The sequence below is a fragment of the Rousettus aegyptiacus genome, unplaced genomic scaffold, assembly GCF_014176215.1.
Source record: "Rousettus aegyptiacus isolate mRouAeg1 unplaced genomic scaffold, mRouAeg1.p scaffold_m13_p_6, whole genome shotgun sequence".
Taxonomy (NCBI): domain Eukaryota; kingdom Metazoa; phylum Chordata; class Mammalia; order Chiroptera; family Pteropodidae; genus Rousettus; species Rousettus aegyptiacus.
In genome coordinates, this window is record NW_023416309.1 from 12917668 (window position 1) to 12932542 (window position 14875).

Consider the following 14875-nt stretch of genomic DNA (forward strand, 5'->3'; position numbering starts at 1 on the left):
TCTCAAATATAGTATATGTCCATTACTTATTGGTCTGTCATAATAGGTACTATATATCTGTTTAAATGAATTCAAATGAATAGTAATCACACCGAAAAAGTAAAACATGATATGACTTGTAGCCATGTAGCAGCTCTTAATTTTACCACTTCCTCTTCTAAGTAAGGAAAAATGATTTCTTTAATGTTCTATACTAAGTTCTAGTCAAGTTTTAACTTTAAAGGTTTATAAAATAATTTTAAGATGTGGTAAAATATATACAAGATAAACTTTTACAATTTTAACCATTTTAAGTATTCGATTCAGTGATATTAAGTACATTTACAATGCTGTGCAATCAACACTATCCATTTCCAGAACTTTTTGTCATCCCAAATAGAAAGAAGCTTTGTACCCATTAATAATAACTCCCAAGTCCCTCTTTCCCCCAGTGCCAGATAACCACTATTCTCCTGTTTGTAAGAATATGACTATTTTAGGTTCCTCATATTAAGCGGAATTCTTATAGAAAAATCCAATAGTTGTCTGATTGTATAGGGCTTATTTCACCTAACATAATTCTTTCAAGGTTCATTCATGTTGTACCATGTATTGTAATTTCATTTCTTTTTAATGTTGAATAATATATTCCATTGTATGTGCAATTGACTACTGAACAATGTAGGGGTAAAGGGCACCAACCCCCCATGCAGTTGATAATCCATGTATAACTTTTCACTTTTCCAAAACTTAACTACTGTTGACCAGAAGCTTTACCGATAATGGTCAATTAACACATATTTTGTATATTATATGTATTCTTACAATAAAGGAAGCTTGAGAAAGAGCTATTAAGAAAATCATAAGGAAGACAAAATACATTTATAGTACTGCATGTATTTATTGAAAAAATCCATGTAAAGTGGATCTACACAGTTCAAACCCATGTTATTCAAGAATCACTCGTACATATCAAATTTTGTTTATTTATTCATATGCTGAGGAACAATATTTAGTTTGTTTCCGGTTTTTGGATATTGTGAATAATGTGGCTATAAACATTGATGTACAAGTATTTGAATCCTTGCTTTCACATCTTTTGGGTATATATGTAGAAGTAGACTTGCCAGATCATATGGTAATAATTCTATGTTTAACTGTTTAACTTTTTGAGAAATCACCAAATTATTTTCCACAGCAGCTGCAGCATTTTAATTCCCATCATCAATGTGCAAGGGTTCTAATTTCTCCACATCCTTGTAAACACTTGTTTTTCTTCATTTTTGACAACCCAATGGTGCCAAATGGTATCTCATTTTGGTTTTCACATGCATTTCTCTAATGATTAGTGATAGTGAACATCTTTTCATGTGCTTACTGGACATTTATATATCTGCTCTGGAAAAATGTTTACTTAAGTTCTTTGACCATTTTTGAATTGAGTTGACTGTTTTCTTGTTGAGATATATATATTCTGGATATTAATCCCTTATCAGATATATCACTTACAAATATTTTCTTCCATTTTATCAGTTGACTTGTTTGCTTTCTTGAGTGTCTTTTGATGAACAAAACTTTAAATTTGGTGAAGTCCAATTACAGTTCTTGCCTATGCATTTGGTGTCCTTTTTCAAAAAGTGGAGACCATTTTGATATCATTAGCATTTTCTACAAACCTAATCATTTTTAGGCTTCTATTCTTTTCTATTCTCCTATGTCTCTGCCAAACTTTTAGCATTGTTCTCTGGTTCTATAATTGCTTTCCATCTTTTTTACTTGTGTTTTACAAATGTGAGCTCATATTAGAGTTTTCTGTGTGCTCTGCAATGTTTTTTTAAGGCTCCTCCCCATTTTCTTACTATTTAGGGTCATTCAAGATAAAATCAGAAATGATTTTTTTATAGTATTCAGTCCTCTCAAGTTGTCTTTATATCCAAAGTCTCATTCTCTGGAATCATATTTACCTCTTTAAAGAGTTTTAAAGTTTGTCTTCTTAAAGTCTAAAGCATATATTTAAGTATTGCCAGTGTGAATGTTCCTGACTATAAAAAAATCTGAATTCAATCATTAGTTTCTCTCAAGGATTCTCAAACCACCACACTGATGATCAATCCTTTCATGTTATTTAAAGAGCTAGAGTAGCACTTTTCCTAGTTACTTCCTTTACTCTTCAGAAAATAAAACTGGCAATAAGGAAAATCTAAGATGTATATTTCAGTCATCTAAGACTTCCAACAAATAGAAGTTCCAGGTTTTTACCAATATTTCAGTTTGTGAATCATCAAAAATGCAGTACTAGTTAGTACCTTTGAAAATATTCACACTATATTATTAATACAAATCACCCAAGTTGAGCTCATAAATTATTTCCATGTCAAATTTTATGTTATTTTAAGCAGATAATGTAGTTATCTCATTTAGATACAAAATCAGTGAATACAATAAAATTATGTTAGAACTACAGAACTACAATCAGAATAGGCTTTTGGAAAAATTAATAGAACACCTTCACTTTACATATAAAGGCCTCGAGACTCATGAAATTTAAGTGATACTGCACAGGTCAAATGAAGATACAACGAAGGTCTCGCTTTCTTTTTTTTCTGTCTCATGAATTTTTAAATTCTATAGGCTAAACAGAAGCCATAAATACTAAATAAGAAAAATAATTATTTTATTCTAATTTAGAATAAAAGTATATTCTTGTTACAAGTAAAAGGCTACAAAAGTTCCATTCATCACTGTCAAATATAGCATAAGAACATTAGCAAAAATGTTGGTATTAATAAGGAAGTTTAAAACAATTACAATATACTAACATTTATTGATAATTTATTAAACTAACTCACGCTATGAAGAGATACTTAACTTTAACATAAAACATTTTAGACTGTATGTCTCTTACCTTAATCTATGAAAATTTCAGAGGAAAACACTATTTTACTGGTCAGAAAACATAGCATTTGATCTCAAGGGCTCAGAATGAGGAAAGGGTGGATGAAAAGGAGTTATGAAAGTAGTTTTTATTTTGATTGTGGTCCTGGTTATGTGAAAGATCCCATGCACTTGCAAAAGCTCACAGAAATGTACAGTAAAAAAAGTGAATTTTACTGTATGTAAATTATAAAACTCAATAACCTAACCCTTTAAAAAACCATTTTTTTACTATGTGAGAAATTAGCACATACTGAAGAAAATATTGAAAATACTGAATTAGAGTGGCCCAAATAGAGGCAGTTTTGTTGTATAATTCTCAAACATATTTATGAAGCATTTTGTTTCCCCTTATATATTTCTAAACTTATATGCAAACCAGAAACCAAAAAAAATCCAGGTACTTTTAAAAAAAAGAGTAACTCACCGTCTCATTTCCAAAAAGTATGTCAACATAAGGCATAACTTTCATCAATGATTCCTTGTAGAACTGACTAATAAATGGTGCAGACAGATTCAAAGTGAAAATTCTATTGTTCTCAGAAGCATGGTGAGCCACTTTTAACACTGATTCAGGTGAAACTGTAAGAAAAAAGCCCTGGATAAAGACAAAAAGGAGGGGAAATTAGAAATGCAATTTCCCCAGAGTCACTTTCAGTGAGAATAAAAAAAAATATACAAAAACCAAAAGCCTATATATACATACAAATTTTAACACACAGTTATAAAATGCAAGGCAGAAAATAACATTTGATAACAAGAAAAGTTTCTCATATGAATACTATATGCTTAATATGTGCCATTATATCACAGTATAACACTATTTTGTATTAGATTTGTATACTCAATACTGAAAGAATTCTGGAAATCTACGTAAGAAAAAATATCTGAAAGGTCTCATTCATGACAATAATTATGTTTAAATTAAAGAAACAGTAATAAAGGCAGTCTGGATCCTTCTATCTTCTTAGAAATACTGTGTATTCTTATAGGTGACATAATATTTATTGAAAAATAAAATTAGTTTAAAAATAAAATTAGTTTACTAAGTATGTTACATTATGAAACATCTAAACTGAATTTTTTAGAAAGATTCTGAATTAGAGATAATTCAGTAATGAAATGAAAAACATGTAAATTAAAATTTTATGTCAGAAAAGCTATATTTTAAAATACTATTTATCTATATCTTAAACATGGATATGTCTTTAAAAAGTATACTTATGCTTCCTAAATGGAAGAAAGCATAAACAAAAACATGGATGCTTATATAGGATATTGGTTTAAACAGTACACAAGTGGATGAAACAGTACATAAAGGGAAACACAATGAAGTTGGAAAGAAAGGCCAACTAAGTTCACACAAAGGGCCTTGAGTGTCAGGTTAGAAGTCTATTAAATGGGGTAGAGATGGATGAAGTCTTCCTTGAAAGAAAAGAGTAATAAGTTAGCAAGAAAATTTAAAGGAACTTGTTGTCTGGACAGCAACTAATCATCAATAGTCAATTGAAGCCTGCATTTGGCTCTGTAAGGGAAATGATACTAGGACTATTACATTCTGGATTTAGCAATTGTATAAGATGTGGGAAACAAAAGATAAAAGAGCCAGAAGATGACTGAGATTTTGAATCTGGTTCTAACATAAATAGAAATAGAAAAGTCCAGAATAAGACATAGCTTAGATGGAAATAGTGTTTAGTTGTAGTTATACTACACTTGAAGTGTTAAGGGACACTGTAATATATATCTCAAAGTTGGACTCAGGAGAAAGGCCACGACAGAAAGTGACAGTAAAAAGGAGTTAAAATTACCAAGGAAGAAAATGTAGAAAGAGAAGAGGGCAAAGGACAGAGTGGAGAAAAACCAACATTAGGAGGTAGAAGAAAGGAAAAGATAGGACAAGAGGAAGGCAAATGAGGACAGTAGAAATGATAAAAGAGAAGTCCAACATGGGAAATTTCAAGAAGATACTTAAGAGGAGTTCTGGTAAAGATGGTGGAGTGGGTTAACATTGTGCTACCTCCTCTCATGACTGCATCAAAATTACAACTAAACTACAGAAAAACCATTACAAAGACTCACCTGAAGTTTAGCTGAACAGAAGTCCTATAACTAGAGACATACAGAAGAAGACATGTGGAGACTGTTAGGAGGGACAGAGATGCAGAAAGAGCTGGCCACATACTAATGTGTGGTGGCTAAAAACAGGTAGGAATATCTTGGTTGCAGCAGTCCCCGCAGAGGAACAAGGGGTCCCAGCCCCACACCAGGCTGCCCATCCCAGAGATCCAGTACCAGGAAGAGAAGTCCCCACAACTTCTGGCTATGAAAACCAGGGGGCATGGTGGCTGAGTGAGATGCAGGGCTGCTGGAGTACTAGGTGTTCCTCTAAAAGGGCCTGCAGATGAACTTACTCGCTGACAGACTTATTTGCTCTGAACTCCAGTGCTGGGCCAGCAGCTCAAATGGCACCAGGGACATTTGGGGAGGAACTGAATTGTCTGGTTTCGGGGCAAGGGCAGGAAGGGCAGCTTTGTCCATACAGAAGTGCTTGGAAAAGCCACTGTTCCTTTGTTGATCCCTCCCTTGACCAATGTACAGATGCAGGTAGATATCATTTCTAAATCTTCATCAACCTAACATCATTCACACTCCCATGGTGATTCCTTGATTCCCGCTCCACCCAACTTGTGGGCCCACCCAGGATGCTTCCAGTGGCTTTTCCATACAAAAGGCTTGTCTTGGCTCCTGCTATGACCATTCCTAAAATCTCTCGAGGTTCACAAACCGTAAACAAGCAGCATCTAGCCCCATTATGCCACATACCTCTTGCTAAGCAGCCCCATGTGAAAGCCAGCCTCAGTTCACAGCTTGGCTTCTTGAGGTATCTCCAAGCCCAGGTCAGGAGGAGGCCCCAGGGATGGCATGCCAAGTGGCCAGCTTTAGACAGAGCCAGAGTACAACCCACGGTTGCATCTGAGGATAGCACACCCAAAGGGCAGACTGGACAGGTACCAGAGCCCTGCTAAAGTGAATCCCGCTGTGTAGCCCCTACACAACAGTTCCTCCACTGTATTCACTAACAAGTTCTCACAATCAAACGGCTCATTGGTCAATTCCTCCCATTGACATGTAAACAGCAACCAAGGCTCAACTACAACAACAGGGCACATACCACCCACACAAAGGATGCACCTGGAGCACCTGACTCAGGAAAACAGAGAGACTGAGCCACTGGGCCCCACAGGACACCTACTACATAAGGCCACTCTACTAAGGCTGAGAGACAGAACAGATCTATCTAAATAATACATAGAATCAGAAACAGGGAGGCAGTGGGGAGACAAAAAACATGTCCCCAGTGAAAGAAAAGAACAAAGCTCCCAAAAAAGAACTCGACAAAATGGAGACGAGCAATCTACCAGATGCAGAGTTCAAAACACTGGTTTTAAGGCTGCTCAGTGAACTTAGGGAAAGAACAGATGATCTCAGTGAGAAAAACAGATAGGACATATAAATATGGAAGTAAACAGCAAAAAAGAATGAGTTGTAAATGAAAAATGTAATAATTGAAATAAAGAATCCATTAGAGAGAAACAACAGTAGATGAGATGAAGCAGAGGACTGAATCAGCAAGTTGGAGGACAAGGTAGCAGAAAATATCCAATCGGAACAGCAAAAAGAATCCAAAGAATAAGGACGGTTTAAGAGGCCTCTGGGACAACATCGAGCAAATCGACACTGACATCATAGAGGTGCCAGAGAAGAAGAGAGACAGTAAGGGATTGAAAACCTATTTCAAGAAATAATGATGGGAAACTTCCCTAACCTTGTGAAGGAAATGGACATACAAGCCTAGGAAATGTAAAGAGTCCCAAACAAGATGAACTCAAAGAAGCGCGCACCAAGACACATCATAATCATCATAATTAAAGTGCCAAAAGATAAGAGCAGCTGACAGAGTGAGAGGTGATGACTTACAGCAAGGCAGCTGGCATCCACAGGGCCCCTGGCAGGGAATAGCTTCTCAGGGTCTTGCCTTGCAGGGTCCCCAGCTAAGAAAGTGTAGCATGAAGTAAAGTAACTTCCCTGAAGGCTGGAATGTAGGATAATTGAAGTGACCTTAGACTTAAGGACTCCGGGGACCTAAGGAAGCCTCTAAGTCAGTCTCAGGCCAAAGGAGCTTGCCGGATGCTGAGGGTTTTCAAGAGAGTAAACTCAGGATTTATCAAGCATGGGATGGCTGCCTCATATCAATTCAGCAGAGTGTAGCCACACAGGGAGGCCTATACAACTATCTTCTTTTCCATTTAGCCTCTCTGTCTTTTGGTTGGAGCACTTAATTCTTTTCCATTCGAAGTACTTGTTGATAGGAATGTAGTTATTACCATTCTTTACTTCTGTGTCCCTCCAGTTCAACCTGTTAAGATTCAGCAAGCGATTCACAGATGCTTTGCTTCTAGTTACCTCAAGAGGCCACACCAGAAATCGAGGTCAGTTGCCACCAGTGTGTCTGGTGAAAGTTGAGACTCAGATTGGTTAAGTAACTTGTCCAAGGCCACATAGTCTGCCTGGAATAAGTACAGCTGCTTTCCTACTCCAGGGGCAAAAAGCCAGGTCTCTGCTCTTTTTGTTCCAACATCTCTACCAGCAACCAAGCAAACATCAGGCTGTATGGCTCTGGACCATCCTGTGTACAGTTGTTTCCTTGTTGCTGTATTGCTATGAACCAGAAAGTCACATTATATCTTTGTTTAAATTGTGTATTGGAGCCAATTACTGTCGATGGCACTAGGAAAAAAATAGGCGTAGATAGAGGCTTTGTTCATCCCTCTTGCGACAAGAACATGGAGCAAACAACAAGCAAAGTAACCTGGGATCTAGATGAACATAAGTACTACAACTAGGGAGTGAAATAAGAAATCGCCCTGAAATGGTAGAAGGTAGGAGGGGGCAAAAATGTGAGGCTGCCTAGTCCCAAATAGCTGACAGGGACAGAGGCTAGAGCAACGAGCAGTGGCAGATGCTTCTTAAAGGGGAGTGTCCATGAGCAGACTTTCAAAGTGACAGACTTGCTTGATTTGAGCATCGGCGCCGAGTGTGTGGCTCGGGGGACACCAGGGAATTACAAGGGTCACTGAGTTGCTGGAGCAAGGTCAAAGATGAAGCTCTCTCCTGGACAGAAGTGCTGGTAGTATCCATTGTTCCTCTGTTGAGCCCTCCCCTCTCCCAGTGTGTGGACTCAGCACCACCATAGCTGAGATGTCATCAAACTGGATAACAGAGTTATTTCACCCAGAGGATTCCCTGAAATTCTGCATCACCCAACTCAGGGCTCCACCCAAGCCACATCCAGTTGTGTCCTCAGTGAGTCTGGTGCTCCTTGCTGAGCCAACTCCAAGACACACTGGTGGCAACTGACCTCGATTTCTGGTGTGGCCTCTTGAGGTAACTAGAAGCAAAGCATCTGTGAATCGCTTGCTGAATCTTAACAGGTTGAACTGGAGGGACACAGAAGTAAAGAATGGTAATAACTACATTCCTATCAACAAGTACTTCGAATGGAAAAGAATTAAGTGCTCCAACCAAAAGGCAGAGAGGCTAAATGGATAAGAAAACAAGATCCCTACATATGCTGCCTACAAAGACTTACTTCAGATCAAAAGACACACACAGACTAAAAGGAAGGGGATGGAAAAAGATATAACTTTGATGAACCTAGAGGGTATTGTGCTGAATGAAATAGGTCAGATAGAGAAAGACAAATATCGTATGATTTCATGTACATGTGGAGAGGGGTTGGGGGGACAAAAAAGACAAAGAGATTAAGAGGTACAAATGAATATTTGCAGAATAGACATGGAGATGTAGAGTGTAGCATGGGGAAGATGGTTAATAATGTTATAAATATGTAAGGGGGAAGAGAAGCACTAGATTCAGGAGGGTGATCACTTTCAAGTTATGTGTATCTTTGATCACTATGCTTGCTATACAACTGAAACTGGTGTATTATTGTATGCCAACTACAATTGAAAAAAAAACTAACTGAACTGTACAATGTAAATACAAGCAATTAATTGTCTATTATATTTCAATAAAGATGCAAAAATTTGAAAAAATAAATAAAGTACATTTCAAAAAAAAATAAAAAGAAAGATCCCTCAGGTCATATAGCTTATATGTGATGAAGCTTGGTTAGGTTCAAATGACTCTAGAGATAATGCTCCTAGCTTGAGTAGCCAATAGAGAAGAAAATAACAGAAAGATATTTTAGTTGGGGAAGAGGAGTGGAGAGTTTTTTTAAGAAAGACAGACCAAAGAATGAGCCTTTTTACTTTTCAATGAAAAGGATCTAGTGGAGAAATAGAAGAATGAAGAAGCAAGAGAGGAAAGATAATTAGACAGAGCAAGGAACCAGAGGAAGTGAGGGCAATAGAAACCAGAAGGGAGAAGAGTTAGCCTATAAATGGAAGAAGTAACTTTGAAAATCTAAAGAAAACTTCTTTTAAAAGTTATTTTAAAAAAGCTATTGAAATATTCATGTTCAACTAAGGAATTAACCACGATGCAAATTTTAGAAAGTTTAAAAAGAAAAAGATTTTTTCTATTATTTTCAATTTTCAAATTGAATATTAAAAGAATCCTAAAAAAAAAATTTTGGCAGAAGTATGTGTACTGGAAATCATCTTTGAAGGGTTTATTCCCCATATAAATCCTGAGATATTGAGAGAATTTTACATTATACTGGTCTTTTATTATTTTAAAGTATGGCTAATAAAATTCTAATAAAAATGTTTTCCTATCACAACAGCATTTTATCATTTAAAAATTCCAACCCATTAATTTATATCAATATTCAATTGCTATAAAAGGTAACAAGTCTTTGTCTTAAGTAACATTGTCTTTTAAATGGTTTTATCTTAATTTTTTAACCAATTACCATGTCACTTGCAAACTATGAGCACTCAAGCTGCTTCCTTTGCTATTTCTGTTACTTGGAAAATTAAAATGAACAGTTTATATAGCATCTTGTCTCCATAGTAATATGTATGTACTTACTTTTTAGTCTTTCATTTAATGAGGAGATTTTAAAGCCCCCCACCACCATTTCTCCCCAAAGTGTTCCAGCATGAAATAAAAACCTCCCAGAGCTAGCATTCTGCCAGCTGTGGATTAACCACAGACAGCCATAGAATGGTCTACATAAATAGTAACCTGGTCAAATAATTAGGCTTCTCACCAAGTTCAGACTGAAAATTTGATCTGTGCTAAAATACATCTGATTGTAATTTACAGTACAGAACAGTATGCCCCTGGAGTCTAAATTTGGCCTCATTCCAAATGTGTGCATGTTGTATGTGTGTTTTACTTTAAAATGCAACACAAGAGTATTGTGATGTGGACAGTATAACTTCCATTTTGGAAATTTTATAAAAAAATATACAAAAAACTATAAGCTTTTAAATGAGGCAAATTCACAATTTAAATTAATTCCATTTTTGAATGGTCTTTTGTTTTTCTTTAAGTAAATATTTAGTATTTAAACAATTTAGGATTCATGCTCTGTTAGAGTGCAAAGACTTAAAATTGATGCCAACCATAATTTTTCTTCCTAGATTTATATCCTTTGCTAGGCCACATGTTCCAGACTGTAGTATCACTGAAAATAAAAACGGTACCATTATAAAAATTTTTTTTCAAGTGTCAGATTTGCAATAAAAAGGCCAATATTTTATATAACTATAGTTAAAAAAATACTCTGTGTAATCAAGAAATGCCTGTGATTTTTTTAAAATAGGGATTTCAGTCTACACATTAACTCTGCTACTCTTTGTCCTTATGAGCAACTAAAAGCAAAGTGAATTCTAACACATAGAGGTTGGTAATATTCATCAAAAACTGAGAAGCAATACAATTTTATCCATTAAAATGGAAACAAAAACAAAAAAGGCAAGAGTAGGAGTGATAGAGAAAGATTACAGCAGAGCCCAAAGAACCATTTTAGCAGAGTCAGACTTAAAGCTTGGAAATCTCAAATACATAGATTTGTCACTCAACCACTCTAAGGATTTCTCAGGGGAGTTGAAATACAGGTGAATGTAAGAAATTAAGTTGCTTAATATACTAAAAGAAAAGGAAAGAAAGAAATTGCTTTTCTTGCTCTTTACCAGTGGTTATCTTAATTCAGTGTGATCATTTGGGGTTCTTTTTAATTGTCCTTATGTAATAGCAAAACTTTTATTATTTCCATTAACAATGATCTGAGGCTAGGGCTCACAGAAAGATTTGGATTGAAAAATAATAAATTAGTTTGAAAATAAATGGTTTCCCATTTAAAAAAATTATCTGAATAGGGGTGTGTGTGTGTGTGTGTGTGTGTGTGTGTGTACATGACTATGTAAATTTTAGGTATTTATAATCTTGGAAGTATAAGAATATTGTTTAAAAGGAAATAAAGCTATGTAGCATTACCATGCCCTGTAACAGTCAATCATAAATTTGTAGTGATAAAGAAAAAGGTTTTGTTTAGAAAAATACACTGATCAGAATATAACAGTGCAAAAATAGATCATATTATTTAAAAATATTCATACCAGTGGACTGTAACCTATTTGGTTCTATGTCAATACACAAATGCATAAAATTTTACATGCAGTGGCAGCAGGAGTTGGTCAGCAATCCCTTGAGGCTCATGTATATACAAAGAGTAAGCACTGAATTTGACTGAAGGTCAAGAACTTATAATTTGGTTTCTTTTCTTGAGAATATAGAACCACATAAATTCTAGTTTGATTAGAGTTTTCTTTTTCTTTTTTAAAAACATAGACAATCTGTAATAAAATAAAAGGAAATATCAAACTTCTGGAGTGGGAATGATTTTCAAGTCTAGAGAGGGAAAATTATTTCAAGATTTGATATAGAAAAGTTAAAACCATCAGATGGTGGTCTTCCAATTCCAGGAGGGGGTGGGAGAAGCAAACAAAGACCAGGAGAAATGTTTACAGTAAAGAAAGGGTTAATCTATTTAGTCTATGAAGAATTTTAATAATGAATCAAAAATTAAACAAATATTAGGACAATGAGCCAAGAATATGAAAAAGCATTCCATTAAGAGTAAGTGAAATATGCAAGTAAATAAATACATAGACAAATAGTTTATATGATGAAGAAATGTTGGTGAAATTAATACATTAATACTATTAGTAGGAGTACAACTGACACTGTTTTTTAGAAAATAACTTGAAAATACACAAAAGGAAACATAAATTCATTTTCTTTGACCTGATAATTCTACTTCTGAGAGTCTACCATAAGAAATAATCCAAAATGTGGAAAAATATACATTCATGTACATATCAGTGTATTATTTATTCCATTTAAAACCTGGAAACAATGTAAATGTTCAATGAGAGAGGAATAATCACATAAGAACTGGCATACACACACACAGACACACACACACAATCTAGTCTAAGCCTGGCTATTGATCATTTAAAATGTGGCTAGTGCAAATGAAGATCTGAATTTCAAGTTTTATTTAATTATAATTTAAATGTAAGAAGCCACATGTAGCTAATTAAGCACATGCAATGTGTACTGTGATCGTGGAACTGAATTTAATTTAAAAACAAAAATAGTGCAAAATATTTTTCTCCTAAACACAATTTTATAGTTTTGGTAAAACTAAATTTCATTGAGACCATATCAATTTAGTGACTGTGTCATAAATGTAAAATAGACATCATTTTAAAGACTTAGTATTATTAAAAGAATGTTAAAAGTAAAAGTTTTATATGATTACCTATTGAAATAAAATATTTTAGATATATTAAGTTAAATAAGATATACCATTGAGACTTGTCAAGATGGCAGAGTAGGTAAATGCTGAGCTTACCTCCTCCCATGACCACATGAAAATTACAACTAAATTACAGAAAAAACACCCTTGAAAATCACCTGAAGATTAGCTGAACAGAATTCTTTTAACTAAGAATATAAAGAAGAAGCCACATTGAGACTGGTAAGAGGAGTGGAGATGCTAAATGAGCTGTTTTTATACCTATATGTGGCAAATAAGAATCAAGAGGGCTATCTCAGCTACGTAGGTCCTCCATGAGGAGCAAAGGGCTCCAGCTTCACACCAGGCTCGCCAGCCCGAAGCACCAGTGCTGGAGAGAGGAGTCCTCACAACAGCTGGCTCTGAAATCAGTAGGGACTCAGTCCGGGTGAGATGAAAGGCTGCTGGAGATCCAGATGTCCTCTTAATGGGCTCACCACAGACTCACAAACAACTCAATCCAAGCTCCAGTTAAAAGATAGTACCTTGAAAAGTGCCAGGGACATATGGGGAGGAACTCAGTTGTCTGGCTTCAGGGTGAGGGCTGGAGGGGCACCATTGTTCCTTTGCTGAGCCCTGCCTCAACATAGCTTGCAAAGAGATAGGCACAGGCAAGCAACAAACCTGACTCTCCATTAACCTGGATAACACCACTCTTGCTCCACACTGGTAATTCTCTGAGACGCCCCATCCCACTCAACTAGAGCACCACTGGAACCTCTTTCAGCTGCTGTTCCTCACAAGCAGCTAGCCTCAGCCTGTGCTGCAGACTTTCCTAAAATCTCTCAAAGGTCCACAAATCCCTAACAAGCAGCAGCTGGCCTTGGTGTGCTCTGTATCTCTTGCCAAGCAGCTTCAAGTCTGGCACTAGTGGCAGCTGGCCTCAGTTCACAATATAACCAATCCAGGGGCCCAGCACAAGCAGTTATTAACTGCAGATCACTTTGTAGCTCCTACCAGATGACCATGGGCTAGACACAGGCAGTGGCTGGACTTGTCCTGCACTGGAGCTCCTCCCAAGAGGCCCCAGAACCAACACACCTGATGGCAGGCTTCAGACCACATCAGAGCACCACCCAGTTAGTGCTATAAACAACACACCCAAAAGGTGGACTCCATAGAACTGGAGTCCTGCTAAAGCAAATTCTACTCTACAGGGTCAGCCCCTATACAATAGCTTGTTCACTGTAGTAGTGGCCAGTCCTCATAGCCAGTTATTCTGAAAGTCACCCACCCACTGATATCACCCAGCTGCAATCAAGGCTCAACTACAACAAGGGGGCACATGCCACCCACACAAAGGATGCACCTGGAGCACCTGACTCAGGGGAACAGAGAGACTGAGCCACTGGGCCCCACAGGACACCTACTACATAAGGCCACTCTACTAAGGCTGGGAGACATAGCAGATCCACCTAATACATAGAATTAAAAACAGGGAGGAAGCTCAAGTGGGGAAACAAAAAACATGTCCCAAGTGAAAGAAAAGAACAAAGACCCCGAAAAGAACTCGACAAAATGGAGACAAGCAATCTACCAGATGCAGAGTTCAAAACACTGGTTTTAAGGCTGCTCAGTGAACTTAGGGAAAGAACAGATGATCTCGGTGAGAAAAAAAGATAGGAAGTATAAATATGGAAGTAAACAGCAAAAAAGAATGAGTTGTAAATGAAAAATGTAATAATTGAAATAAAGAATCCATTAGAGAGAAACAACAGTAGATGAGATGAAGCAGAGGACTGAATCAGCAAGTTGGAGGACAAGGTAGCAGAAAATATCCAATCGGAACAGCAAAAAGAATCCAAAGAATAAGGACAGTTTAAGAGGCCTCTGGGACAACATCAAGCAAATCGATGCTGACATCATAGGGGTGCCAGAGAAGAAGAGAGACAGTAAGGGGTTGAAAACCTATTTCAAGAAATAGTAATGGAAAACTTCCCTAACCTTGTGAAGGAAATGGACATACAAGCCCAGCAAGTGCAGCGTTCCAAACAAGATGAACTCAAGGAAGCGCACACCAAGACACATCATAATCATCATAATTAAAATGTCAAAAGTTAAAGACAAAGAATCTTAAAAGCAGTTAGTTACCTGCAAGGAAGCTCTCATAAAACTGTCAGCTGA

General features: G+C 36.4%; 1 protein-coding gene across 5 annotated transcripts in view; it reads right to left on the reverse strand.

Moving 5' to 3' along the window:
- ADK (adenosine kinase) overlaps positions 1 to 14875 on the reverse strand; it is a 448271-nt gene that overhangs the window by 127784 nt on the left and 305612 nt on the right. For all 5 annotated transcript variants that reach the window (XM_016130815.2, XM_016130816.2, XM_016130820.2 and 2 more), the window contains one exon: positions 3341 to 3511. In XM_016130815.2, the coding sequence (XP_015986301.1) occupies positions 3341 to 3511 (171 nt within the window). The remainder of the gene's footprint in view (positions 1 to 3340; positions 3512 to 14875) is intronic.